The sequence below is a fragment of the Delphinapterus leucas genome, chromosome 11 (assembly GCF_059928025.1).
Source record: "Delphinapterus leucas isolate spDelLeu-1000000601 "Yukka" chromosome 11, BTC_Dleu_Yukka2, whole genome shotgun sequence".
In the NCBI taxonomy this organism is placed as follows: domain Eukaryota; kingdom Metazoa; phylum Chordata; class Mammalia; order Artiodactyla; family Monodontidae; genus Delphinapterus; species Delphinapterus leucas.
This window is the reverse complement of record NC_143139.1, coordinates 8047680-8073737: the sequence shown is the minus strand read 5'-3', so window position 1 is coordinate 8073737 and position 26058 is coordinate 8047680. Positions and strand designations below refer to the sequence as shown.

The following is a 26058-nucleotide window of genomic DNA, read 5'->3' as shown; positions in this document are numbered from 1 at the left end:
TTAAATTCAATGAACAGAAGTATGTGTATATTCATATTTTATGATATTTGTGTACTGATTAGGTGATGATTTCCTTTACAGGATATGGGCTTAAAGGTATTCACCAACTCAAAAATTCATAAACCCAAAATATGTCCACAGCCTCAACAATATAAAATACAGTCATCTCAAAGACTGTTATCTTCTCCAGGTAAGAAATTAAGAAAAATTAATTGCCTAATATATTGAACCAAATAAAATAATTCTTTAAAAAAGATAAAATGTGATGAAATTAATTAAAAAGGACTTGTGATTTCAGACATGGAGAACAGACTTGTGGTTGCCAAGGGGGAGGGAAGAGTGGGGGAGGGATGGACTGAGAGTTTGGGGTTGGTAGATGCACACTATTACATTTAAAATGGATAAACAACAAGGTCCTACTGTAGAGCACAGGAAACTATATCCAATCTCCTGAGATAAACCATAATGGAAAAGAATATAAAAAAGAATGTATATATGTGTATAACTGAGTCACTTTGCTGTACAGCAGAAATTAACACAACATTGTAAATCAACTGTACTTCAATTAAAAAAAAAAGAACTTGTGATTTAGATATATTAAGGTTCTTGCTCAAGGTCACAGTGATACAAATCAAAAAATTCTGTTTGTGTCCAGCTCCCACGTATGCAGCTGGAAAGAACACAAGGCAGGCTGTAAAAAGCGTTATAAGACAGGTGCAGATATGAAGAATAAAAGAAAGGATTGATTCTGATTGAGGAATCAAGAAGTCATTCATACAGAATTTGCTTCTAGTAAATGGAGCTGTGTGAGTTTTAAAAGGGAAGGGAAAGTTTCCAGGCATAGGATAATGTAAACAGAAACAGAAATTCACAAATTGGGACTATATTCTCACCAGTCAAGAAAAGAAGCTCTTTAACTTCCCCAAAACATCAGCTAATATCCATACTGAAATCACACTCATTTGTCAATGATATGGGCTACTTCTTTGATGAATCATATAGTAATCAATCATTTATTTATTTATGGTCTAATACTGTCAAATCATGGTTGAATATAGGTTGAGTACAAACAAAAGAGTTTGTCAAAAATCAAGGTAAACATTCAGTGAGAATCAAATGGCTATACGGAATTTAAATAAAGATCATTGTATATTTTTATTAGTATTTATAAATTATATCCTTTAATCCTTTATCAATAAGATTTGTAGTAAATTTATGTATGAACAAGTGTATAGATGGACAAGATTTGTCCCAGTGACAAATCTTGTCTCTTGTGTCTTATCTTCTGACACATTTGGGAATAAAGGGTCACATTAGGGAATAAAGAGCTTTTTAAATTCTTGATTCTCTCACTCCTACAAACGGTTTCTCAAAGCCACTGTCAAAATGTCTGGGTACGATTTTTCTTTGCTCTCGCAGAGGTGCAGAAGCTGCAGAGCATCCTTTCTGCCTCTAGGTTTCTTTCACAGGCAGTCCAAGACTCGTTCTGCCTCTAGGTCTCAACTGTTCTCTGATTGTGATTCTCTTCCCCCAGCTCACTCCTAGCTTACTCTAATGCTTCAGAATTCATCTAAAAATACCACCTCCTCCAAGAAGCTTTCCCTTAATACCCAAGTGTCCTCTCCTGGTTCCTATCTATTTCATCACCCTATTTCTTTTGTAGCACTTACTACAATCTCTCATAAGCCTTATCTTTATATTTATTGTTTCTGTCTCCTCCGCAGTCGTAGCTGAAATGGGAAGAAGTCATGAACTTATGCATATAATACGTATTTCAGAGCCTCCCACAGAGACTGTGCGAAAGTACTTCCCTGAGACATGGATCTGGGATTTGGTGGCAGTAGAGTAAGTAACTTCTTTCATATATAAGATGCAACAATATAGATTCCTCACAATTTTCAATTTTTAGCTAGTTTTTCAATATCCAAGTATATCTTTTGGACACATTGCTGTGTTCAGGTGAGGTTTAGTATAATACTTCTGTTATGAAGTCTCACTAATCTAATTTAGTATCAGAAATTTTGCACAAATGTCATTCTAAGATTTCCAGAAAATGAGCACAAGGACTAAATATAACCAAGCACTGCACAGATTAACACCTATAAGAGATCCTTCATTGCTCGGCAGTCCTGAGTTAAGCACAGGGTCAGTCAAGCCAGCTCTACACAGTAGTAGTAGAATTTAAAATTATAAACCTTCCCTCAGTGGAACAGTATTTTAGAGAAAAAAATTTAATAACAATCTAAAACTACATATTTATCACTATATTGTCTATAACAGATTATACTGCAACTACATGTCTAAGGAGAGACTGATATAGACTAGAATTGAAAGCAGATTTGGAAAAAGGGACTTATACATTCCCATTTCAAGCCTTGATTATACTCTCCATTATTGGTATTTCTACTAAGTGCATTCAAGTCATGACAATACAATCATTTATATAGGGGTACTCTTCCTAGAAAGGATTTACAGGTATACCTCAGAAATATGACAGGTTCCGTTCCAGACACTCCAATAAAGCAAATATCACAATAAAGTGAGTCACATGAATTTTTTGGTTTCCCAGGGCATATAAAAGTTATGTTTACACTATACTGTAGTCTATTAAGTGTATAATAGCATTATGTCTTTAAAAATGTATATACTTTAATCAAAAATACTTTATTGCTATGAAATGCTAACCTTCATCTAAGCCTTCAGCAAGTCGTAATTTTGTGCTGGTGGAAGGTCTTGACTTGATGTTCATGGCTGCTCACTAATCAGGATGGCGGCTGCTGAAGGTTGGGATGGGGCTGTTCCTTAAAACAAGACAGCAATGAAGTGCGCCACGTCAATTGACTCTTCCTTTCACAAACAATTTCTCTGTAACATGCAATGGTGTTTGATAGCATTTTACCCACAGTAGAACTTCTTTCAGAGTTGGAGGCAATCCTCTCAAACTCTGCACTGCTTTGGCAACTAAGTTTTTGTAATATATTCCAAATCCTTTGTTGTCATTTCAACAACCTTCACAGCATCTTCCACAGGAGTAGCTTCCATCTCAAGAAACCACTTTCTTTGCTCATCCATAAGAAGCAACTCCTTATCCATTCAAGTTTTAACAGGAGATTGCAGCAATTCAGTCACATCTTCAGGCTCTATTTCTAATTCTGGTTCTCTTGCTGTTTCCACCACATCTGCGGTTACTTCCTCCACTGAAGTCTTAACCCCTCAAAGTCATCTACTACTTCTTTCAAACTCCTGTTAATGTTAATGTTAATGTTCTGACCTCTTCCTATGAATCAAGAATGTTCTTAATGGCATCTAGAATGGTGAATCCTTTCCAGAAGTTTTTCAATTGACTTTGCCCAGATCCATCAGAGGAATGACCATATACGGCAGCTACAGCCTTACAAAATGTATTTCTTAAAGACTAAGACTTGAAAGTCAAGATTACTTCTTGATCCATGGGCTTCAGAATGGCTATTGTGTTAGCAGGCATGAAGACAACATCAATCTCATTGTGCATCTCCATCAGAGCTCTTGGGAGACCAGGTGCCTTGTCAATGAGCAGCAGTATTTTGAAAGGAATCTTTTTTCCTAAGCAGTAGTTCTCAACAATGGGCTTACAATATTCAGTAAACCATGTTGTAAACAGATGTGCTGTCATACAGCCTTTGTTGTTCCATTTATAGAGCACAGGCAGAGTAGATTTAGCATAATTCCGAAGGGCCCCAAGATTTTCGGAATGATAAATGAGCACTGGCTTCAACTTCAAGTCACCAGCTGCATTAGCCCCTAACTAGATAGTCTGCCTGTCCTTTGAAGCTTTGAAGTCAGACATTAACTCCTCCTCTCCAGCTATGAAAGTCCTAGATGGCATCTTCTTCCAATATAAGGCTGTTTCATCTACATTTAACATCTGTTATTTAGTGTAGTCACCTTCACTGATTATCTTCTGGATAATTTGCTGCAGCTTCTACATCAGCACTTACTACTTCACCTTGAGCTTTTACGTTACAGAGATGGCTTCTTTCCTTAAGCCTTATGAACCATTCTCTGCTAGCTTCAAACTCTTCTTCTGCAGCTTCCTCACCTCTCTCACCCTGCACAGAACTGAAGAGAGTTATGGCCTTGCTCTGGATTAGGCTTTGGCTTCAGGGGATATTGTGGCTGGTTTGATCTTCTATCCAGACCATTCAAATTTTCTCCATATCGGCAATGAGGCTGTTATGCTATCTTATCATTCAAGTGTTTACTCAAGTATCACTTTTAATTTCCTTCAAGAACTTTCCTTTGCATTCATAACTTGGCTAACTGTTTGGTGCAAGAGGCCTAGCTTCCAGCCTATCTCAGCTTTCAACATGCCTTTACCACAAAGCTTAATAATTTATAGCTTTTGATTTAAAGTGAGAAGTGTGCAATTCTTCCTTTCACTTGAATGCTTAGAGGCCATCATAGGGTTGTTAACTGGCCTAATTTCAATATTGTTGTGTCTCAGGGACTAGGGAAGCTCAAGAAGAGGAAGAGGAACAGGGGAATGGCTGGTCAGTGGAGCAGTCAGAACACACACAACATTTATCTATTAAGTTTGCCATCTTATATGGGTGCAGTTCATGGCACCCCAAAACAATTACAATAGTAACATCAAAGATTGCTGATCACAGATCATCGTAACAAATACAATAATAATTTAAAAGTCTGAAATATTGAGAGAATTACCAAAATGTGACACAGAGAGATAAGGCGAGCAAATGCTGTTCGAAAAATGACACCAATAGGCTTGCTTGACGCAGTGTCGCCACAAACCTTTAATTTGTTTAAAAAAGAAAACACAGTATCTGTAAAGCACTATAAAGCAAAGTGCAAGAAAATGAGGCGTGCCTGTATTTAACTGCTTACTTTTTGTTCTGCACATTGCCACCTCCCCAGCTCCTCAGGTGTGGCTGAAGTAGGAGTAATAGTCCCCGATACCATCACTGAGTGGAAGGCAGGGGCCCTCTGCTTGTCCAGTGACACTGGACTTGGTCTCTCTCCGACTGCCTCTCTCCGAGCCTTCCAGCCCTTCTTTGTGGATCTCACGATGCCCTACTCTGTGATCCGCGGAGAAGTCTTCACACTCAAGGCCACTGTGTTAAACTACCTTCCCAAATGCATCCGGGTAAGGACTTCTCTTTATTAACTTGAACACAAGGTAACAGTCAAGTAAATTAAAAACTGCATTCCTGGGAATACTGACAAACTCCTGTGTATAAGATGGGCTCACCAGGAGATAATACTGTCAGAGATACTCCTATGTTATATGACTATGGTTGCTGATATCTCCAAATACCAAATGACAACTTAAAACAAGGTTCTGACCCTTATCATAACCCTTTAAAGTGAGGAAGTTTGTGTAACATGAAGATTTATGACATGAACAACAAAAACCAGTATGCTGATTCTCATGTCTTATACTCTCCAAGGTTTCAACCTCTACATTCCCATATATTTAACTTTTCTTATATGATTAACTGTATTAAACTTAACTTTTAAAGTTATTTATGTGCATCTTACCATAATTGTTTATAAATCTTGTATACTCTGCTGGGAGAGCTGAGGGTATGGTCAAGATCCTAAGCCAAAGGAGTAGAGCTTCCACAGGCAACAAACATACCCCATCATGACTTTTCCTCTCCTCTACTCCTACCACGTGAAAGAGCAGATTATCCCCAAATACTAATGTTTAGATGTCAGATCCACTTATAAGATGCTCAGTCTTCATTTATATTATCTTCAATATTAGGCAACCTGAAATCTACCCAATCCCTCAATGTGCTTTATTTCAAGCCATTCTTCCTTTGGCCCCCTTTCCCTCTGGTCTATTTGTCTTTTTGTCTCATGCGTGGTTTCAGGTCAGCGTGCACCTAGAAGCCTCTCCTGCATTCCTAGCTGTCCCAGGAGAGAAGGAACAAGAGACTCAATGCATCTGTGGGAATGGCCGGCAAACCGTGTCCTGGGCAGTAACCCCAAAGTCATTAGGTGAGAGACAGCCTCCTAGAGGCAGTTCTCTACTCAACGACTGTGTGTGTCTGTCTATGGGATCCTCATATCCAGGCAAAGACGCCCCCACCCCCCACCAAATGGTAGAAGTTTTTTCTTTGTCTTTCATTCTAGGATGTCTAGAAGGATATACCCGCTTCCCTCACCTCCGGCTCCACCTTGGATTCCCAGTATCATTAGCCTCTAGTCTATGCTGCTTCCATTCCTGCTCCTATATTTTTATAAAACAAAAAAATAAGGTCACAAAGCATTAAACATTTATAAATCTTGGGGTTTGGAGGCATGGAGGAAGAGAGAGATAGTGCTCATCTCTACTGGCCCCTTTTTCCAGGGAATGTGAATTTCACAGTGAGTGCAGAGGCACTGGAGTCTCAAGAGCTGTGTGGGACCGAGGTGGCTGTGGTCCCTGAACATGGAAGGAAAGACACAGTCATCAAGCCCCTGTTGGTGGAAGTAAGTAAGCCTGCCCATTTGATAAGTCACAGTGAGTCAAGAAAAACAATGGTGAATCCAGCTGGGGTTCCAACTTTTAGGTAAGAAGGGCTAAAAAATAGATATATGAAAAAAGAAATATATATATATATATAGTCATGGGATATTTCACAATATGATTCTCTGTGTGTGTGCTTCTCTGTCTCTCTCTCTTGATTTTACTTTGTAACTTTCTCCTCCCTTTCTCATCTATCAACCTGTCTCCTTCATATTACTTATACTTATAGAATTTGCTTCTATAATACATTTGAAAATCAGTTCCAATCCTTCTCTTCATCAAGAAACCTGTAGTTCCCCTATTAACACACATGTCCTGAAAGTCAGTCCATTCTCACTTCTAACTTTTCTTTCTTTCCACCTAAAGCCTGAAGGACTAGAGAAGGAAGCAACATTCAACTCCCTGCTTTGTCCATCAGGTAAGACTCAGTCATCATAATTAAAACAACATTGACTAGAATATAATATTTGAAGTTCAAAGTATTTTATATATACCATTCCTACACTTTCCCTATGAGGTAAGCAAGACCCGAAGAACCATCAACCCATTTTGTAACTGAGGAAACTGGTTTTTAGAGAGGCCAAGTAATTTGATCAGCTGAATATCCATATCCCAGGAATTCTGAGTCTTTATTTCTTAAGCACCTGTGCAAACATCAAATTGTCCTTCTGACCAGTGTATGATGTGGTTATAGGTAGAAAGTGGGTAGATTCAAAATGAATACTGCCAAAGGGGATATTTCCTTGGATATTTAGTAATACCACACATGGGTAGCTGAATTCAAGCCCCTTCAACACTGAGTTTTGCATAGCTAACCGCACTGGATAATGAGACTATGCTATTTCTAGAAGAAAAGGTTGCCATAGCCTTTACCATTTGTCATGTCAATATTTGTTTGGTGCCAATCCTATACCTAGTATCCTATCAGTCATTGGGAAGGGACTAAAGAAGCTTACAGTAAAAGATACAGCTTTATCTTTGTGGAGAATCTCCTAAACAGAAACATTTATAGAAATTTAGTACACTAAGAAATTTATCAACACAATGTGTTCTCATCTCAAACCAATGTCTAATCAACACCATGTGTTCCTTACCTTTCTGTACCTACTAATTTCTGTTTATTACCTTTTTTGTCATATCAATACTTAAAATATATAAAATGTATTCTAAAAACATAATTGCCTTATTATTTAGCCTTATTTCTACATTTAAGTGAATTTAGTCCTTACTACCAAATCCACATGTCATGTTTTCTTACAAAGCTTTTTTTGAAGAGACGTTTTTGACATACAAATAATACATACATAATTAATATAACTATGTATGTATTTAACACATAATTATATTATGTATTTAACTACATGATTAAACTTAATTACATAACTATCAGTAATTACTATAATTGATAATACATACATAATTAATGTATACAACTTAATGAGTTTGGAGATAAGTATACACCTGTGAAACTGTCACCACGATCTATACGATAAGCCTATCCATCACTTGCAAGAGTTTCCTCCCACTCTGTTATTATTATATTTTTATAATACAAGATCTATCCTATTAGCAAATGTTTAGGTTTACAATACAGTATTGTTAACTGTAGGCACTACGCTTTACAACAGACCTCTTGAATTTATTCATCTTGCATAACTGATAGTTTGTACCCTTTGACAAAAGTTTTATTATTAATCTTATGAAGACAGGATGCAGTATAATGATAAATACATTTTTCTTTTTTCATCTTCATGTAATTCACTAATATTAAAATGCCAGCAAATGTATGCTTATCAGCAGCAATTAATTTATTTTCACTGAGTCAAATACTGTTCATCTTCACCCCTAGCCCCATGTCTAGAGGTTCCATTAAAAATACTGTCTTCACATCTGGTGAAATTTGATGGAAGTAAAGACCGAGCATTATGGTAGAATTCAGGAACTTTTTGAAGATTTTTCCTTTGCTTATATATACATAGTGGGTTTTTTGCATACAACTGTTGTGTAAGGAGACTGGGGATGGACATGAAATGTATCACACCTTGTGATAACGATCTTGTGTTAGCCATAGGATGATTACAACAGAATCACAACATCACAGGTACTTGTCAGTTTGTAGCCTTCTTTTGGAATGCAACTCCACATACAAGGAGGTTGGGGAAGGAAAGTTCTAGAAATCTCAGAATCCCATTCATATATGTTGAAGGTATTTTTTAAAACTGGAATATTAAAAGAGGGACAACTTATCAGAAGAAGTTTAGGTACAAGGCATAGTTCTGGCTTCTGGGTCTTGGAACTCTTCAGGAAGATATACAGCAGAAATCATCTTCATTGTGGCTGATTTGTTTCTTTCTCTAGGTGCCGAGGTGTCTGAAAAATTATCTCTGAAGCTGCCACCAAATGTGGTAGAAGAGTCTGCCCGAGCCTCCTTCTCAGTTTTGGGTGAGTCTCCAGCCCTAGGGGACTACTGTACTATATTAGACAATGTCCACTATATTTTTTCCATAAATACTTTCTCAAAATAACAGCTATACTTTTAACTTCTTTCTTCTTTGGACTTATTTATTGCTTCCAATCATACTTCTGTTCCTTGAAGACACCCTTCCTAAAATTCCTCATTTCTTTACCTTAGCTAATTATTCATTTCTTCTTAATGATTCTGATAGATTATAATCTATAAGCTTTATGACTTCCCATCTCTCCCATTTCCTAGGAGACATATTAGGCTCTGCCATGCAAAATACACAAAATCTCCTCCAAATGCCCTATGGCTGTGGAGAACAAAATATGGTCCTCTTTGCTCCTAACATCTACGTTCTGGATTATCTAAATAAAATACAGCAGCTGACTGCAGAGATCAAGTCCAAGGCCATTCGCTACCTCAACACTGGTGAGTCACTGAATAAGGGAGTGAAAATTTCACAGTGCAATTTTAACAATAGGTTGGAATCCCCAATAGGCTTGAGTTGCTTATCAATTCTATGATATGTAAATTTATCATACTACGATAGTTACAATAATAAGAATACTATGACAGTTGACTTCATGGTACCTAGCCAGTGTCTAACCTCCAATAAAATGTTTAGGACTCAGAACCATCTAACATATTGCAGCAAAATTTAGGAACTATCACAAGATGCCAAGGCATTTTGTTTATTTCTCTGGCTACAGAATGTACAACCCGTCATGTTGCTTCATTAACCTTCCATTCCAGGTTACCAGAGACAGCTGCTCTACAGGCACTATGACGGCTCTTACAGCACCTTTGGGGAGCAACATGGCAACAATGAGGGTAACACCTGGTAAGGGAAAGACAGTTTTTTGAGCTCCTATTTTTGTGTCAGGTCTTTTACATATATTATCAAAATTATATTCCCAGGAACCCTATCAGATATGTATTATTAAGCCTATAGTTGGCTATACTAGATAAATATACCAAAACTAGCAAGGTAACAAGCAAAAAAGCTGAGATTCAAACACACGTATGTTAGATTTGTCCCCAGAATTCATCCTGTTCATAATACACCAAGGTATTCTTTCTGAAATAGCTATTTTTTTTCCTAAAATAGCCCCCATAACCATGATTTTTTTAATGAGATGGCCAGCAAACATATCATATAACTTCTAGATAAACCATGTTCACTTCAGTTTATGTTTTTAGATCATATTCATCTTAATCACTAATAAATTCAATAATAGGAGGAAAGAAATGAGATGGAGCCAGTGATATGAAACACCGTTTTAAAATCCCTAAGGCAAAGCAATGGCAGAAGTTACTGCATGTAAGAGCTGTGTATGAGAAGATTCTGCCATCTACAGAAGAAAATCGCTAAAGAAAAGATTTAAAGCCTTACTCAAATAAAATAAAAAAATAAGTAACATTAGTATAGTTGACCCTTGAAACACATGGGGGTTAGGGGCACTGACCTTCAGCAGTAGAAAATTCACATATCACTTTACAGTCGGCCCTCGGTATCCCCAGTTGTGCATCCACGGATTCAACCAACTGGGGATCATGTAGTATTGTAGTACATATTTAGTAAAAAAAAGAAATCCATGTGTAAGTGAACCCATGCAGTTCAGACCATGTCGTTCAAGGGTCAGCTGTACGAGAGCTAGCAGAGTCATCAAGTAAAGGCAATGGGAGCTCTAAGTAAAGAATTCCTGTTAGATGACTCACGTCAGTGTGAGAAGTGTCCTATGAAGCCTGTTGCTGTGATGTGGTTATAAAACCACTGTAACAACGTAAATGTGATCATCACTTCCTCCCCTTCAGGCTCACAGCCTTTGTACTGAAGAGTTTTGCCCAGGCTCGAACCTATATCTTCATTGATGAAGCACATATTACTGAAGCTCTCACCTGGCTTGCCCAAAAGCAGAGGGACAGTGGCTGTTTCAGGAGTTCTGGGTCACTGCTCAACAATGCCATTAAGGTGAAGTGTTCTCGGAGCTAGTGTTGATTTGTCCATTACACTGTCCTCAAGGATGAGGAGAGGAAGTGATAACATAAGAATTCCTTAAGGAAGGTATCAGAAGAAAATAAAACCTGGATAGCACCAAGAAAGAGGGGCTGGAACTCAGAGTGATTGTGATACTTTGCTTCATGGGGATGTATATGGGTAAGGACAAATTCCATGACAGCAGAATACAAGGAGCTGATTAAGAGCATTCTCAAAAGTTATTGGGAGTTTTTAAATTACTGATTCATTTTCAGTACTGGTAATTGATCTGTTCATATTTTCTATTTCTTCCTGGTTCAGTCTCGGGAGATTATACCTTTCTAAGAATTTGTCCATTTCTAGATTGTCCATTTTATTGGCCTATAGTTGCTGGTAGTAGTCTCTTATGACCCTTTGTATTTCTGTGGTGTCAGTTGTAACTTCTTTTTTCATTTCTGATTTTATTGATTTGAGCCCTCTCCCTTTTTTTTCTTGATGAGTCTGGCTAAAGGTTTATCAATTTTGTTTATCTTTTCAAAGAACCAGCTTTTAGTTTCACTGATCTTTTCTATTTTTTTAAGTTTCTATTTTATTTATTTCTTCTCTGATCTTTATGATTTCTTTCCTTCCTAAACCTTATGCTTTAGGCATAAGGTTAGGTTGTTTATTTTAGATTTTTCTGGTTTCCCGAGGTAAGCTTGTATCGCTATAAATGTCCCTCAAATTATTCAAATCTGTCTCTCTCTCATATTTACAGGGTGGAGTGGACGATGAAGTGACCCTCTCTGCCTATATCACCATTGCCCTTCTGGAGATTCCTCTCCCTGTCACTGTAGGTGCCCTTGCTGAAGCCTCGTTCTAGATGCAATGAAACTGCTGACCTGATGTCTGAAACAACACCCCACTAAAAACCAGTTGTCAGCATTCCTTCTATGCAATGTCAATGCTTCCCAGATCAATAGAGAATTTAGTCAGTCCATTAAGAAAGATTTACACTTCCCCAGTGACGACCCTAGTCTATTTTTCCCCTAGCAACCCCACTACCACCATCACCACACATGCAGAATGAATTCTAAAGATATGGCCTATATTCCTGCCTTATGAATGTGAGACTAACAGATTAAAAAAAAATACTATTCTCTCTATCCGTAAGAATGAGGCTAGAAAGACAAATGCTTTCCAACAACTTCCTGACCTCTGTGCTGTGGTCTGTGTTTACCCGGGAGCACTAGCCCCCCTATTCACACAGCTCGCTCCCTTCTCGCTCTGCCTTCCCAGCACCCTGTCGTGCGCAATGCCCTGTTCTGCCTGGAGTCAGCCTGGAAGTCAGCCAAGGAAGGATCCCGAGGCAGCCACGTCTACACCAAGGCACTGTTGGCCTATGCCTTTGCCCTGGCAGGTAACCAGGAAAAGAGGAGAGAAGTCCTCAAGTCACTTGATGAGGAAGCCGTAAAGGAAGGTGAGAGCACACCCGGGATCTTTCTCCCATCCCACAGTCTCTGGATCAAGGATTCCATATCAAAAATACTCCATGGCTACCTCTCAGGACCCCCTTCCCCTCTCTTCTTTTGTCTATGTCATTATGGACTCAGGGATTTCTTACTCAAGTCACACATCCAAAGATAAGAGGCAATGTACTGTATATATACAAAAAGGCATCAAGAATAATAAGCAAACACCTTTAATACTTCCCTTCCAGCTTAAGAAACAAAATATTACCAATGCTGGAAAAATCCCTTGTGTACCATTCCTACCTGCAAAAGTAATTGTTATCCTGAATTTGTCATTACAAACTCCATGGATTTATCTTTTTACTGCATATGTATCCCTAAATAATATTCAGAATGTTTACATTTTTCCTCTTTAGATAAGAAGTATCATCCTTCTGAGTATTTCTGCTTGATCCTTGTCTGTCTGTCTGCCTTCTGCTTTTTAAGTTCAACATTAGGCAGGCTGATAGGAGTCTCCTGTATGGGTATGTTCATTTTCACTGCTGCATGATACATTACAATATATTAAAAAGGCCATAATTTATTTAGAGAGTCTCTCCTCATGGACCTTTTCTTGTTTCTTATTTACTTCTATTGCAAACCATGCTGCAATGAATACTCATATACCCATCTCCTTGAGGCGGTGTGTGAGTTTCTCTCACGTGTACTTAGAAAGCGTAACTGCTCATTAGCGGGCTCAACACATCTTCCCCTTTGCTGGGTATCATCAGATTACTCTCCAAAGAGCTGTTTTCTTCCCACAGCAGTGTAAATCCGTCCCCGTTATTTCACACCCTGTCAGCCTTTGCTATTTTAAGGATTACTCTACTTTTTTTTAATCTAATGAGTGTACACTCCATTATCTCATGTGATCTGTGATCCTCATAAGAAACCTCTGAGGACAGGTTTTACAGAAAGTTGAACAAGCCCTAGATAGGGTCTGGATAACATCAGATGTTGGAAATTACCACAACCAGAGAACTTGCTCTGCCATTTCTCTCTTCCACCAACGCAACCACCGCAACCATTTGAAAATCTAGATGGCACAGCTTCTGACTCCTTAGCCCAGATGAAACAAGCCTCGTTCAGCTGTCTGTAGGCAGGAAGTCACCAGATAAGATTTAAGAGATTATCACTGGAAGGCAACCCGCACTTCAGCACTGGCCCTTGTCCTTTTACCTGAAGTTAAATATGAACGTGTGGTCACTTGCAAATCTTTTTCTCACCTCCAGATAATTCTGTCCACTGGACACGACCTCAGAAACCCAAGACACGAGTGGAGCATTTGTACCAACCCCGGGCTCCCTCTGCTGAAGTGGAGATGACAGCCTATGTGCTCCTCGCTTACCTCACTGCCCAGCCTGCCCTGACCTCGGAGGACCTAACCCCTGCCACGCTCATCGTGAAGTGGATCTCAAAGCAGCAGAACTCCCAGGGGGGCTTCTCCTCCACCCAGGTCTGTGGTTAGCGAGAGCCTTTTACTTTACCTTCAGGTAGAAAAATGTTTGAACAAGATGCAAACACATACAAGAAGAAAAGAAATGAAGATAAGAATAACTTGAAATGAGAAGAATGTTATTAGTATTCAAGGACGGTGAGAAATAAGAAAAAATGAGAGTCAAAGAGGGCTGAGGGGGCTTCCCTGGTGGCGCAGTGGTTGAGTCCGCCTGCCGATGCAGGGGACATGGGTTCGTGCCCCGGTCCGGGAAGGTCCCACACGCCGTGGAGCGGCTGGGCCCGTGAGCCATGGCCGCTGAGCCTGCGCATCTGGAGCCTGTGCCCCGCAACGGGAGAGGCCACAACAGTGAGAGGCCCGCGTACCGCAAAAAAAAAAAAAAAAAGAGGGCTGAAAAGAAAATGCCAATTCTGCCCCACCCCCATCCCATATTTTTATCACAGGCTCCTATTTCCAGTAATAACTCTACATCCCTAAAGCAATAGTGGGGCACCAGGACCCTACACACAATGGCCACAGCAGAACGAATTTAAAAATCCACCATTCTTCTGGAAGTTCTAAGAGTCCTTTCAAGTTGTTCCCAGAAACACTATTCAGAAACCAATCACCTCTCCTTGCAAAGCTCTCCATTTCTAGGTCCACTTTGACTGGCTTCTTTTAAGGCTGACACATTTCATGCTTCCTCTATCCACCTCTTAATATACAAACATTTGTTCATTGGGAGCATAAAGAACTATCTTTATTCAACCAACCTCCTGAGCCTAACTATATAATCTTATATCTAAAAAATTCATCAATATAGACAGAGCAGGGAGTTTCATCTCCAGAGAATTCAGAGGTTAGCGTATGCACCCTAAAAGAGAAGCAGAATGTGACAGAAAGACATTCCATCCTTTTTCCACTGTATTTAATCTCTTATTTTTCCATATAAATGGAGAAAATAATTTTGTTAAAAGTTATCATTCGTTTCTTAGAAAATTATTATTTGAAGGATGCCAGGTTCAATGTGGATGAGAATTGAGAATATGACCTGCCCGCTGAAGGGGGACCCAAACTTCTGATGAAAAAGAGAGAACCAAATAAAAATGTCAACAAATCCAGAATATAATTATTCATTTTTTATTTCCTCTGGAGAAACTGAAGCATGACCCTGATCATGGCTGCAAAGGACCCTGGGTTTTCTCAGGGCACTGACCTCAGCAGCGGAGCAGAGTGTAGCTTGGGGTGAGAGCCAAACTAAGCTTTGGTTGGGTGGTGACAGATATGACCACAGTTATCAAGAAAGACATCTTAGGCAAATAGCTAATGCTAATAAATAATTCCCATTCATATATATTCTCCACATTGCATACCTCACATATATTTATAGAGAGAAAAGAATTGATTTTCTGAGAAATAAATTTCTAAAGCATATAGTACAAGGCAGATATGTGAAGGTTATGGTTCTGTCATCTATCTAAGGATTACAATCAATCTTGAAATGAGAACCTCAATATTTAAGCAGTGAGGGAAACAGGAAATAAGAAATCAAAGCCCCTTTTGTGGCAGCTAACATGGGCCTTTGGGTCTTCAAAGGGTTAGCATGCCTAAGTGGGTTCCCTCACCTGTCTCTTCCAGGACACTGTGGTGGCTCTCCATGCTTTGTCCAAATATGGAGCAGCCACTTTCACCAGGACTGGGAAGGCTACACAGGTGACCATCCAATCTTCAGGGACATTTTCCACAAAATTCCGAGTGGACAACAGCAACCTCCTGTTACTACAGCAGGTTTCATTGCCAGAGGTGCCCGGAGAGTACAGTATGACAACGACAGGAGAAGGATGTGTTTACCTCCAGGTGAGATTCCAGGGGCAGGTGGGGACAAAAGGTCCAGAGTAACATTGTCACTGAGAAGGCCTAACACAGCAAATGATGGGGCAAATCAAAGAAAGAGTTGAGGAAGTTGGGAGGAATCCTGGGCAAGGGAAAAATCACAGATCTTTGTCTGTTCCACAGACATCTTTGAAATACAATATTCTCCCAAGAAAGGAAGAGTTCCCATTTGCTTTGGAGGTGCAGACTCTGCCCCAAACTTGTGATGGACCCAGAGCTCATACCAGCTTCCAAATCTCACTGAGAGTCAGGTAAGATCTCTGACTGCATCACGCAGTTCTGGGTATAACAACCAATCTTCTTACTGGAACTCCGCATTAAGCAGAGCAGGGTAACAGTGAATGTTTGTTCTACCTTTATTGAAAAAGCAACGTGTTCTCGTGTTGACACAGAATTTCTCAGTGATGGGGCATACATTGTACATCCCCCAAATCCAGGATCTATTAGTGTCTAGTCTCATTATTTACAGCTTATTAATTCCCCTCAATAATAAATAAAGAACCTCTAACCTGAATTCCTGACTTTATTCTAATGTAATTATTCATCCTGATTTCATTCTATTGTAATGAAATCCTATATTATTCTTGCTTTATCTGGGACAGAGGTGGAGACTTCTTGAAAAGCGCGAACAGAAGGAAGTAGTGACTCTCTAGTTAGAATTCCTACTGGTAATAATTAAATCTCAGATTATACATAAAATAATCAATTTTGGGGAAAATACATACATAAGCAGCCATATTCAAATACCTACAGGGCTATTTGTATCTGTCCTCAAGAATATTATAACCTGGTTGGGGATACTATTCAGGAAAAGAGGCAAAGTATATGTAACAAATAACTGGGACAGATTAGCAGTCTCATGCCCAGCTAAGCATCACTTACAGAGCTTTCTTCAAATGCAGATCCTCAGAGTTCACACCCATGAAATTCTGATTCATCAGGTCTAGAGTATAGGCCTGGTCTCTGTGGCTTTAACAGGCTCCCCTGAAGATTCTAATGCACAGCCCGTTTTTTGAGCTACTTGGTAGGAAATTTAGGAAGACTTCTGGTACTTTTCAGGGCTGTTGAGTGCTTACTGTGGACATAGAAAAAAAAAAAATTAATAACACAGAAAATCCTAATTCCTTTCTTCCCTGGATCTTTAGTTACACTGGAAGACGTCCAGCCTCCAACATGGTGATTGCTGACGTGAAAATGGTATCTGGCTTCATTCCCTTGAAACCAACAGTGAAAATGGTAGGTTTACTATAAGCCCAGGAGACCCTATTTTATTTAATATTTTATGTATCTCTAGACTAAGACAACATTAATATAAAAATACTATTAAATTAACTTCTATCAAAGACATTACTGTCTCCAAAAGGAGAAATATAATTTAGCACGTTTATATGGGGGTTTATTTGTTTGTTTGTTTTCTCATTTAACTTTGTTTAAATGGGTCTCAAAATTTTATGATGGATTTTTGGTCAAGTTTCCATTAAGGTATTAATAAAAATACTAATTTTAAAAACTAATAACTCAAAACTGCCGCCCACAGAAAAACAAATGATCCATAAAACATTCTCCTTTTCTTCTAGTTTTACGATACATTGTTATCATTAACCAGTCTTTCACTACTAAGTTCAATGGTCAACTCAGATGGTTTTGAGACTGGGCTTCCACCATTGATCAAACTGGGGTAGCAGGTATTAGGGATCATATTCATTTAGCCTTCTGAGCTATCTGGGCAGACCTGGTGACCTTGCCAGCTCCAGCAGGCTTCCTGTCCACCGCTTTAGGGACACCCACAGCAACAGTCTATCTCTTGTCATCAACAGCACTTTGCTAGGAGCCACATCTACTAGGAAAAAATTGTCAGCAGGCTACTGCTTTAATGGAGCTTAGAATCTTCAGAAGATAAAGCATACACACATGAACTAGTGAAAAAAATATGAGAAAGATTGATTGACATAAACCAGAACTATTACAGAAGTACAGAGGAAACTGAGATTGCTACAAGTTATAATAAGCAAAAAAAGTAAAAACACAAAAACCTCCTTCATGAAGGAATGGAATGTGAATAGAACCTTGAAATATGGGTAATTTCCAAGTTTAGGACATTTAGTTCCCTTTTCTTCAAATAAATCAATTTACACATAGGTCCTGTGTCGTATTAAAGTTAAACCCTGCATCCCAATTATCTTTCATTTTTAATTCTGCCACATTATTGCCTTTGCTTACAAAAAGCATTTGAAGAAATTTTACCCTCAGGCTTAATTTGGTAATAAACATTCTTCTTTTCTCTGGTTCCCCAGGGTTTTCTACTGTTTATTAACATTTGTGATGTCTTAATTTTCTTCAGCTTGAAACATCTGACCACGTGAGTCGAACAGAAGTCAGCAACAACCATGTTTTGATTTACCTGGATAAGGTGAGAGCCCTGCCATCCTATCCAAAAAAAATATGGAAAATGAGCTACCTGGGAAGTGAATGAAGGCATTTTGGAGACATCACCTCCATGCTAAAAATTTGAGAATTCTAACATTAGGTCCAGTGAATATTCTCCTCTCCTTCTCTATTTATATTTCATCTGGGACTATGGGAAGAAATGACTTGTTATAATATTGGGATATGAATATTTCTAGGACCCCATAAGCAAGAAATTCTCCACAAAAGGTGCTCATTATGTGCACAAGTTATTCTGAAGACACATATAAGGAAGTAACCATTATTAGTCAATTATTGTATCAACAGCACATCAAAAAGACAAAAGGGGGATATGCTATCAATCTCAGCAAGGACTTAGACCATAAAACAACAAGACCAGTGCACCAATAAACCAATCTGATTTTATAGTTGTATGTTGTTGCATAGTTTATTCATTCCTACATTGACGGATATTATAGTTTACAAATTTTATGAAACATAGGCTGCAGTGATCCACCTTTTATATTCCTTTTTGAGTCGACACAAGTATTTCTACAAGATAGAGTAGTGAAGCTGTACTGAATCTCTGATAATTAAACATAAACACAGCTATTCAAACAATAAAAAGCCTGCATCATTCACCCCCTATGAACAGAGCTATGCACTCACATTGATGGGAGTATATGAATAGTTTTAGTTATTTAAGAAACAATTTGGGGAAGTTTTCACCTACTCTGAGAGCTTTTGGCCCAAGTTAAGTACCCTGTTAGTTGACAAAAAGTTTTTCCCCAAAATAGATGAATACTTAAATTCGCTCAAAGAAGACAGAGGAAAGCTCCCTGGAGAGTCATTTAATTCCCTTTTGCTTTATAGGTGACAAATCAGACCCTGAGCTTGTCCTTCACGGTTCTTCAAGACATCCCAGTAAGGGATCTGAAACCAGCCATAGTGAAAGTCTATGATTATTATGAGACAGGTGAGTGAAAGCAAAGTTCACACAGAAATTAAATACCTGACCACAGAAGTTTAGCTTTGAGAGATGTGTTGGGCAGTTCATGACACTAACCACTCTCATCGCTTCATTCTGCCTCTATCGAGTCTGATATAAATACATTATTACTAACACAAAGCACCTGTAAGATATTTGGTTCCCTTTTCTTCAGATAAAATCAACTGTAGGACAATATGGAATTTAAATAAGCGTAACATCCGTACTCTTACCCTTCAGGAGCTTAGGGTAAAGGAAAGCATAACATAAAGTATCTGAAAATATAAGACAGAAAGCAGCACATCAGATGAATGCTGCTGAGGTTTCTGATGCGATTCTTCCCACAATGAAGATGCTTTCACTGACCTGTAACACAGATGTTCGCTTTCCCTCTCACTTCTGACCATTTTTGTTTTTATTCAGATGAGTTTGCCATTGCTGAGTACAGTGCTCCTTGCAGCAAAGGTGAGCAATTCACACTCCTTCCAGACGGAGTCAGAACCCCTTCGGCTTGCCCCTCAAATCTCCTCCATAAAATTCTAGCTAAATATTTCTCATAGACATCATACTGTTCACAGTGCAACTTATTATAGAAAAATACATTTATTGGGAAAGGGCCCCTGACAGTCATACCTCAGACAGTTCACAGAATCGCATATTAGATAATTTTAAGTAACGGATCTCATTTCCCACTATACTAATTGGATTTCCTCAGGAACCACGCTACCCAGATCTAAAGGAAGGAATATTCACTGTTCTGGAAACCCAAGTCCATCTTAATTTTCTATTCTTTCCACTATCACAGACACTGGAAATGCTTAAAGACCACATCAATGAAAACTGCTTTGCTAGAGTCCCTGTTCCACAGACTCAGGTCTCCATGGAAGAAAAGAGTTTTTATATCTCTGAAGGCTTGTTGAATAAACCTTTTTCTCTGGCCAGCCCATATTACTGTTTACTCATTTATTCAATAAACACTTATTACACTTCCATGTGATTCCCAATAGACTCCTGAGATAAAAATTCACAGCAATCAAGGGCTAAAGGATTTCAAAAAATGAAAAACATTACAGAGGTGGTGGTCACAGTAGGCTTCATTTAGAGGTTGCAGGGAAAAGAAGAAAGTATTGGATTATGTACTAGGAGCATGTAAAGTGAGTTTGGTTATAGGATTACCCTAATAAAAAGCTGAAGAGTGGATTTATGAGAGAATAAAAGGCTGACTTGACAAGGAAAGACTTTCTACATTAAAGGGAAATATGAAATAGAAAGTTGGATATGTCCAACATTGGGAGGCAGCATAATTAATTGGGACTTGATTTGAATTGGAAGTTACGTGACCTCAGAACCAAATCTGCCATTGACCAATACAAGTGATCAGTCAGTTAACCTTGGGTTTCAGATTCAAGAAAGGATGACAGATTGAAAATGCTGAAGAGGTGATTCAAGTAGACGTGAGTTTTCCTAGAAGAAAGAATATATAGGATTCAAAGCCCAAATAGGACTGTTGTTACATCTTTTTTCTGCAACTTTGAGCCAGAACCAAAGGATGGATACAAACTCAAGAAGGTATTCAGAGGCATTAAGTATTAAAATCATCCATTACATGGATGGAGGGGCAGAAGCTTCTGGAGTTTGAAGAGAAGGTCCCTGAAAAGTCCTAGAGTCCTAGTCTTCATCTGGTTGAGTCTGACAGCAGCCTGGATGCTATAAACTAAGAGCTCTAAAGGACTTGAAGTTCAAGCACCCTTAGCTCTGTCTCCAGGCTAGGCAAAAGTGAAAGATAAATGTTATCACCTTTGTGCTAGATTCTACTCTAAGCACCTCATAGGTATTAATATATCAACTCTATGAAATAGGTATTCTTATAACAAATGAGGAGAGTGAGGCACAGAGAGGTGTAACTTGCCCTAAGCTACTCAGCTAGTAAAGGGCTGAACCAGAATTCAATACCAAGAAATCTGGTTTCCAAGTCCACACTCATAACCTCAAACCATGCTGTCTCTCCAGCCCACTTCAGACAAGAAAGCCAAGAAAAAAACATATTTCAGAGCTGAATAAAGGTTATAATTAGTATCAATTAAGCATCCATCCGGGGCATGAAATATTTAAAAAATTAGGAGTATGACAAAAGGAAGTAAATTACCAGGATTAAAATAAATTCTATCAGTTAGTTCTAGTCCTTTTTTCTTTGTTCATTGCAAATCATGACTGCAAATGTACCTGAAGAGTACACTTGTTGCAAATCAATCATTGTGTCTCCTTGGACCAAGAAGATTCATTCCAGAAACACTTACTGATTACTTCCTGTGTGTCAGGCACTATATTCCATGCTATGATACAGAATTCAATAAAATGGGATTCCTTCCTTAGAGAAATTATACTGCAGAGTAAACGAAAAAGATACATATTTGGCTTATTATAATACTACATGATAAGAACTGCAAACTATTTATTACCAAAATGGACTCCAGGCACAGTGACCTTCTCAAGTTTTGACGTACCACATCCAAGTTCTGATATTCTTGTAATTATCAAGCACTCTCTACGAATTCATTTATAATTTGCTTCATTTTTCTTTCATTTCTATTGTAAGATTTTGGACACTATTCTTGTGACCAGGAAGACCTGGACCCGTGCATCCTCTTGAGCCACGAATTTTCACATTGTGTTCTTTACCCTGGGGAAAGGTCTAATTATAATTGAAAATGGATTTGCCACCAGCCTACTGGTATAGGTAGAATTTTAAAGAGTGACATATCTTGACTACATCGAATTTTGTGAATTGAGATTTACTCATTCTGTAAAAGGATGTGGAGACATGACAGTAAGTGAGATACAGATGTTCAGGGGTCAGTTTATTTAGAGTTTTATATTTTATTTTTAAAAATAATAAGGTCCGGGCTTCCCTGGTGGCACAGTGGTTGAGAGTCCGCCTGCCGATGCAGGGGACACGGGTTCGTGCCCCGGTCCGGGAAGATCCCACATGCCGCGGAGCGGCTGGGCCCGTGAGCCATGGCCGCTGAGCCTGCGCGTCCGGAGCCTGTGCTCGGCAACGGGAGAGGCCACAAGAGTGAGAGGCCGGCGTACCGCAAAAAAAAAAAAAATAGATCTTCCCGGACCGGGGCACGAACCCGTGTCCCCAGAATCGGCAGGCGGACTCTCAACCACTGCGCCACCAGGGAAGCCTTATATGCTTGCATTTTCTCACATTTGCCTCATCACCAAACTCATCCTTCCCCACCTTGAGTGACTTGGTCAGAGGCAACCCTGTGCCTCAGGGAAATTGGGTGGTTATGGCAGAAATTCAAAGAGAAAGAAATAGAATACTTGATCCACCTTGCAAGAATAAATGACTTTTATGTTTATTTAAACCCCACTGATAAATCAAAAGTTAATCCTGGAAGATTAGAGTATGACAGTTTACTGTATGAAAGAGGTCACAAGAATAAACTAAGACTAGAATGATACCCACCAGGAAAAAAAAAAAAAAGCTACTAAAAAGGTATTTACCTTCCTACAGAAACAGTATAAAGTAAGTGGAAGTTTTCAAGGATGGGAAGGAGACCACTTAGAGAATACCATTTAAAATTATTTGACTACTGAACTGTTTGAACATATTTACTATTCTGAAAAGTAAACTAAAATCCAGTGAATAAGAAGCTTAAGTCTAAGAAGAAATATTGAATTCAGCACCTGCCAATCTACACAAGGAGAAAGAATACTTACTCTATAAAGTACAATTAAATATATCTTACCTCATAATCTTCACTTGGTCTTAAATCCCAAATACTCTTCGTATCTTGTTTTGTGAAAAGTATTTTCTTGCTCTTGCTTCCCTTTTTCCTCCTTGTATTTGATTTCTCCTCATCCTTTCCCCAAATGTTTATCCATTTCTCCTCAGCCTTTGTGTACTTAAGAAGACAAGAAACAAGTTCTTTAAAATTGAACAGCACACGTTCACCCTGATCCATCAAATAGTCTTACAATAAAACCTAACACCTTTACTCCAGTCAGTTCCAATTATCTTATTAGGTTATTTGTGGTAGTAGTTCATTAGTTTCTAGTCATTTGGTTTTCAAAGTTTAGTGTGCATCAGAATTACCTAGAACACTTGTTAAAACATGTCAAAGCACTTGAATAGATATTTCTCCAAAGAAGTTATACAAATGGCATATAAGTACATGAAAGATGCTCAATGCTATTAGTCATTAGGGAAACACAAATCAAACCCATAATGAGATACCACTTCATACCTAAAAAATGGCCATAATTGTTTTAAAAATTAACGAGTGTTGCCTAGGATGTAGAAAATTGTAACCCTTGTTCCCACAGCTGGTGGGAATGTAAAATGGTGCAGCCACTGTGAAAAAGTTTGGTGGTACCTCAAAAAGTTAAACATAAAATTATCATATGATTCAACAATTCTGGTCCTAAGGACACACCTCCAAATAATTGGAAAAGGGAACTCAACCAGTTGCTGGTACACCATTGTTCATTGCAGCATTAGTCACAATAAGGTGGTAATCAAATGTCCATCAACAGGTGAATGGATAAATAAAATGTGGTATATACCTACAGTGGAAAATTATTCGGCTATGAAAAAAGATAAAGTTCTGACATTTCTACAACATGGATGAAATTTGAAAACATTATGCTAAGTGAAATAAGCCAGAAACAAAAGGACAAATATTGTATGATTCCACTTACATGAAATATCTAGAATAGAAAAATTCATAGAAACAGAAAGTAGATTAGAGGAGACCAGAGACTGGGGGCAGGTGGAAGATTGGGGAGCTATTGTTTAGCAGGTACAAAGCTGCTCTTAAGAGTGACAGAAAAGTTTTGGAGATAAATAGTGGTGATGGTTATACAACATTGCATATATGATTAAAGCCACTGAACTGTGCATTTAAATGATGGTTGAAATGGCAACTTTTCTATTCTATATATTTCACCATATTAAAAACGCAAAAATAAAAAATCCAGTGCTAGGCATATCAGAGTGAAAATTTCGAAAACAAAGACAGAGAACATATATTAGAATGAACAGACCACTCAAAAGCAATAATTGAAGCCAGAAGATAGTGAAATAATATACTCAAAATATTGAGAGAAAGTAACTTCAAATCTAAAAATATATACCCAGATAAATCATCACTTACAAACAAGGGTCAAAAAAAATTTTTTTAGATGAACAAAAGACAGACTAGGAGAAGATATTTTTAATTCAAATAAACAATAAAGTATTAGTGTCTAACAGAGAACAGACTTGTTTAGGGGGAGGGGGTCGGGGAAGGGATGGAGTGGGAGTTTGGGGTTAGCAGATGTAAGCTATTATATATAGAATGAATAACCAACAAGGTCCTACTGTATAGCACATGGAACTATATTCAATATCCTATGATAAACCATAATGGAAAAAAATACTAAAAAAGAATGTACATATATATAACTGAATCACTTTGCTTTTTACAACATTGTAAATCAACTATACCTCAACAAAAGAAGTATTACTGTCTACACTATATCTTTTAAAGGCTATAAATCATCATGAATAAGACAAATCAATAGAAAAATGGACAAAGGACATGAAACAGCAGTTCACAACTAAAGGAAATATAAGTGGTTGGTAAACACAGGAGTTACCTAGCCTCATTAGTAATCAGAAACATGCAAATTAAAACATTATACACATCACATCAGGAAAAATTTTAAAGCTTGGTAATATTAAATTTGGCAAGGTTGGGACTTCCCTGGTGACCTGGTGGGTAAGACTCCACGCTCCCAATGCAGGGGGCCCAGGTTCGATCCCTGGTTGGGGAAATAGATCCCACATGCTGCAACTAAGAGTCCGCATGCCCCAACTAAGAAGTCCGAATACTGCAGCTAAGAAGGCTGCATGCCACAACTAAGAGTCCATATGCTGCAACGAAGATCCCATGTGTCGCAAATAAGACTCAGCACAGCCAAAATAAAGAATAAATAAATAAATACTTTCTTTTTTAATTTGGCAAGGTTGCAGAAAGGGATTATATACATCGAAGGGCAATTTGTTAGTATTCTAAAATATGCATACACTGGTAACAATTCCACTTCTGAGCATCTGCCATAAAGAAATATTCCATGTGTAAATAAGGAGACTACACAAGAATGTTCATTACAGTACTGTTACTAAGAAAAACTAGAAACCACAGTTTGAGTATTAAAATGGCTAAATAAAATGTAGTATTGTGCCCTGTAATACTACAGAGCAGATAAAATGAATTAACTGGCTCTGAATTAGAACATTCAGAAACTCTTCTTCCATTAGATAAAATTCTTAATCCTTTACACATAAATGGCAATTTTTACCCAGCTGGATCAAGGAAGGAGAGAATCACAGCAAAATCAATGGAAAGTTTATATAATCCCTTAGGCAAAAAAAAATTGATTTTCACTTGAAATGTTCAATGAGTAAATTTGCTTAATTTACCTTAAAACTCAGAAGAAACAATTAAAAAAAAATAGTAAAGCCTGGATTTGAATTCTAGTTTTTTTGTTTTTCTGTTTTCTTTAATCCCTCTACAATGGCTCTATGCTTGTGGACTGTCTTAAAAGATGTCCTTCATGTATCCTTAAAAAAAATGCAGGGTGGCAGAGAAAGAACTTTAGCAGGGTAATAAATGAGCCATTATTTTCACTGGACAATGAGCTTGAGTCCTTTTTGGTATAACATTAAAGATATAAGATTTTAATTTCCAGAAGTTGACACTCTTACCGATGTACTTTATTTTTCAGGTCATTTTTAGAAATGAATGAAATTACCTTAATTATCAAGTTCAGCTAAAAAAATTAATGAATTATAATTTTACGGATAACAATAGTTTAAAAAGTGTTTATTATGTTTTTCA

The 26058-nt window shown here is 38.1% G+C and overlaps 1 protein-coding gene and 1 long non-coding RNA gene across 3 annotated transcripts in view; one reads left to right on the top strand and one right to left on the bottom strand.

Moving 5' to 3' along the window:
* A2M (alpha-2-macroglobulin) overlaps positions 1–20111 on the top strand; it is a 73415-nt gene extending 53304 nt beyond the window's left edge. For both annotated transcript variants that reach the window (XM_022577521.3, XM_022577520.3), the window contains exons 17-36: positions 82–190; positions 1725–1845; positions 4915–5143; positions 5877–6003; positions 6356–6477; positions 6881–6932; positions 8873–8956; positions 9228–9404; positions 9729–9816; positions 10791–10947; positions 11711–11785; positions 12232–12412; positions 13676–13899; positions 15517–15735; positions 15895–16022; positions 16917–17007; positions 18113–18181; positions 19051–19153; positions 19589–19630; positions 19971–20111. In XM_022577521.3, the coding sequence (XP_022433229.1) occupies positions 82–190; positions 1725–1845; positions 4915–5143; positions 5877–6003; positions 6356–6477; positions 6881–6932; positions 8873–8956; positions 9228–9404; positions 9729–9816; positions 10791–10947; positions 11711–11785; positions 12232–12412; positions 13676–13899; positions 15517–15735; positions 15895–16022; positions 16917–17007; positions 18113–18181; positions 19051–19153; positions 19589–19630; positions 19971–19987 (2415 nt within the window). In that variant the 3' untranslated portion in view covers positions 19988–20111. The remainder of the gene's footprint in view (positions 1–81; positions 191–1724; positions 1846–4914; positions 5144–5876; positions 6004–6355; positions 6478–6880; positions 6933–8872; positions 8957–9227; positions 9405–9728; positions 9817–10790; positions 10948–11710; positions 11786–12231; positions 12413–13675; positions 13900–15516; positions 15736–15894; positions 16023–16916; positions 17008–18112; positions 18182–19050; positions 19154–19588; positions 19631–19970) is intronic.
* LOC111176742 (uncharacterized) overlaps positions 1–26058 on the bottom strand; it is a 172194-nt gene that overhangs the window by 111611 nt on the left and 34525 nt on the right. Inside the window, exons 4-5 of the long non-coding RNA XR_004023424.2 lie at positions 22924–23079; positions 16654–16846 (exon numbers count right to left, since the gene is read on the bottom strand). This is a non-coding gene — a long non-coding RNA (uncharacterized LOC111176742). The remainder of the gene's footprint in view (positions 1–16653; positions 16847–22923; positions 23080–26058) is intronic.